Raw genomic sequence first — 3808 nt, 5'->3', positions numbered from 1 at the left:
GGAATTTACAGCTGGCACCAGAAACCCCCCAGCAAACCCTGCCCTGAGCTGCAACCTGATCCCTCAGACATGCAGAGCAGCTGCAGGAGGGCCCAGGACCCAGCACCAGCTGCACCTGCTCCCTCCCCACGGGACCATTAACCCAGTCGCAGGTTCCCAAATGCTAAATGAATAATAAATTACACTTAACCAATAGAAAAATGTGACAAAACTGGGGACCACAGCAGAACCCACTCACCACGAGACCCTAACTCCCTCACAACACTAAACAGGCTGGGATTTTGCAAGAGGCTCCCAGGGTGTTGGCCGTGGATCCTGGGGTCTCCCGCCCCCGCGCAGCTGAGGTTGGTGTTCCCAGGAGCTGGGTTTTCTGACACTCACCTGTGCTCACTTTCTCATCACAGTTTGGGACATGGTTGTTCTCAATCTTCAGCTCCTCCACATGTGGGCTGGTGACACCTGGAATGTCCGGGAGGTCGGAGGGAGGGGTTTTGGCAACCGGAGAGTTGCGGCATTCCATGAGAAACTTGCGGTCGTAAATGATCCTGGTTCCTGGGGGGGACAAGGACACTGGGTTAGTGTTTTGGTGCTGGGTGACCTTCAGAGCTGGGTAACAAACCAGGAGGCATATCTGACACACTCCTGTTGTTTAGCACTGACTCATTTGGTGCTACCTCACAAGACACCACTTATCGCTGTATTTGCCTACAAAAGGTCCATCCAGTCCCCAGCAGAGCTGCAGCCACCAGCCTGCTGCACAGAGACCCCAGCCCCAGGTGTGCAAGCACACCCAGCCCCTTCCACCTGACCCAGGGTCACAGGAGCACCCAGAGGAAACCGTAAATTGAATTTAATGCCTGCACATAAAGATAAACAAGCTTTTCCAAGCTGCCTGGGGCTGGGAGCTGATGCAGACACCTCAGGTAACAGGATGTGGCAGCACCTCCCTGTGCCCCTGAACCTCACTCAGCAAGATCTGCTGCAGAGGGACCTGCTGTGGCAGCAGGCACAGGCACACACCCTCCAGGAGGCTCAAACACAGGGCAGTGCTGGTGGCTGATGTAATGGTTAACCAGAGCACAGCCTGGCCCCTGCCCCACGTGGAACCACCAGCTCTCCAGGCATGGATTTCTAGGAATACCACTGGACTGAACAGCCTGCTGCTTAGAAAGGAATTGTGTTGGAATAAGCTCAAAAGCCACAGACAGCAAAGGGATCCCTCCAACTGGCTGCATACGTAACCCAGAAACACTGAGGAACAGTTTGTTCTTTACCCAAGAGGAGACAAACCTCCTCCTGGATCAAACCCTCTCTGCTCTGCTCCTGGGAAAGGAAACTTCTCCTTGTGCACTCCCTGAAAAGTGTTAAATAAAACTGCAGGCAGGGAACAGGCTCCTGTTGACATCTGTCCTGGAACATGAGATTCAGTTTGAAAGCATGGCTATAAACCTGTGGAGCTGGATATCATGCTTCATGTTTCTGCTAACGAGTTCCCAAAGCACTGGGAACCTTTTCACTACAGTATTTTGAATTTGAGCTGTTTCACTGGATCAGAGGGGAGATCTGACCCAATCCAGAGCTGTGCTCTGGCAGCTGGACTGCAGCAAGCAGGCAACTAGTCTGATAGTTAAAGTGTTAAATTCCTGAGAGCTTCAGAGGCAAGGATGTGCCTTCCTGGAAGTGCAGCTCCTGTACCAAGTACTGGGAGCACAGCTGGGGCAGGCAAGAGCTTCCAGGCCTGTTCCAGCTCCTCTGGCAGTCACATGCCTGGAGCAGGACTCAGCCCCAGGCCATAAATGGCTCCTTACAACCAGCTGAGCCCACAGCAGGTCTCCTCCTGTTTCAAGAAGGAAAGACTACACCCCGTGGGAGCTGCTCTGTGCCCCAATGCCCTGGTTCCACCACAGCTTCACCACCCCAGCCCCTCACTTAGCAGCTTGGAAAGTCCAGATGGGAATTTGCCTCAGTTTGTTCATTTTCCTCAGGATGAAGCAGCATCCAGTACCACACCTTGTTCCCCTCCTGCTTCCCAGTGGAGGCACCACGAGCTGCTCCAAGAGCCATCCCAAGCCCACTGGAAGAGCCAGTGACACCAGGGCAGGTCCCTGTGTCAGCACCAGCAGCTCTGTGTGCTCCTCAGCTCAGGGGAGCTGGCAGGGCTCCCCAAAACCTGCTGCTTCACCTGAAGACACGTGCCCTTGGTGAGCAGGCCAGGAGCCAGGACAGGCACAAAGGGAGTGCTGGGAACAGCCTGTGCTGAAGAGGTCACAGCAGCTCCACAGGCTCCTCCCAGCTCCTTGGCACTGTTTGCTTTTGCCCCTGCTGCAAGGCAAACAGGTACTGCCTGTGCTGGCAGGGAACAGGGCACTGCATCCTGCCACCCCTTCCTGAGGGGATCACAGAGCCCAGAGCCCTGTGAGAGCAGCTGGAAAAGGAAAATCCAGCCCTTCTCTCAGGCTGCTGGCACCAAACAAAGCCCAGAACACATGTGGTCAGCCCCATGGTGGGCAGAGCTTAGAGCACCCTAAGACCTGACTGTGCCCTCCTCCCACAGGCCCTTTTATCCAAACTCCATTCTAGGATTTCACTTCACTTCTGGAGACCCCAAAGTGACCTGCCAAAGACCCTCCCCTCAGCAGGGTGAGCTGTGAGAAATCCCAGGAGGAACCCCTCATGTCTGTGCCCACGAGCAGCAGAGCCAGAGCAGAGCAAAGGTGTCAACAAGAAGTCTGAGCCAGAAGTGCCTGCCCTGGGCTCCCAGCTCTGGCATTCAGCCCTTTTCCCATCACTCACATCCCCAGGGCTGCCCACAGCCAAGGGTGGGGGGGACACTTCAGGAATTACAGTCCCAATTCCTCTCCAAAATGAGTCAGAGGTTTTCCGTGACAAACGTGATTTGCTCCTTTCTCCTGATTCTTCAGCTTTCACCTGCTGTTCTGCAGGAAATCTCAGCCTTTCTTCAGGGGGCTACAAATGTGGAACACTTTGAACAAAAGGACCTAAAATAAGCACTCCTGAAACACACCATTATTTATCTCTGCAGCCCTCAGGGCTCACCATACAGAGGAGTAACTGTTTGCATGAGAACTCCTCCAGACTCCAGAGGAAAGGGAATTCTTTGCAATGGTGCCCACAAGCACAGGCCAACAGCCCAGGGTTAACACTCCCCTCTGAGTCCTGCAGGAATTTTAAGCCATTCCTCCCCCTTTATCACCCGGATCCAGCACCTGGAGGTGAGGAGCCAGGGCTGGCAGCTGGGCTGTGGCAGCACAGGCTGTCCCCAACCAGGCTGGGGACAGTGGGGAGCAGCACAGGGTCACAGCAGCACTGAGGGTGCTGCCAGGTGTGCACACCCCAACAACAAACATCCTTCGTGCTTCTCTACACCCATTAACTCCCTGGCAGACACAGGATCATCCTGGAAAGCTCATCAGGCTGCACAGTGCTCATTGTGCACCCCTGCTCTGCTGCTCAGGGCACACGGATATTGCTGAGAAAGTCACTCCCATTCTCCTGCTTTCCCAAGGCTTAATCACTGCAAGTGTTAATGAAGCACTTCAGTTCTTCGCCGCTTTCAGAGAAGAGGGAACATATGGCAAAAACAACACCAGAACTCCAGCTCCCCACCCAGGCTTTTCTGCACCAACACAAAAAAACAAGTGAGTCAGCAGAACCAGCTTCCCCCTTCCCGCTGAATTTTAACCCCTGAGACGTCGTGAAGAAGCCGGCAGGGCTGGGGGGACGAGCAGAACACCCTCCCCGCTCGGCTTGTTCTTTTGGCTGCACTTCAAGCCCAGTTTCATCATTC

At 54.5% G+C, this 3808-nt stretch overlaps 1 protein-coding gene across 1 annotated transcript in view; it reads right to left on the bottom strand.

Moving 5' to 3' along the window:
- Window positions 1–3808, bottom strand: part of EIF4EBP1 (eukaryotic translation initiation factor 4E binding protein 1) — a 13202-nt gene that overhangs the window by 947 nt on the left and 8447 nt on the right. The window contains exon 2 of the mRNA XM_009993255.1: window positions 382–606. Coding sequence (XP_009991557.1) covers window positions 382–606 — 225 coding nt within the window. The remainder of the gene's footprint in view (window positions 1–381; window positions 607–3808) is intronic.

The sequence above is a fragment of the Chaetura pelagica genome, unplaced genomic scaffold, assembly GCF_000747805.2.
Source record: "Chaetura pelagica isolate M959 unplaced genomic scaffold, ChaPel_1.0 scaffold302, whole genome shotgun sequence".
Classification (NCBI taxonomy): Eukaryota; Metazoa; Chordata; class Aves; order Apodiformes; family Apodidae; genus Chaetura; species Chaetura pelagica.
The sequence above is the reverse complement of the archived record's forward strand: the minus strand, read 5'-3'. Positions and strand labels throughout refer to the sequence as shown.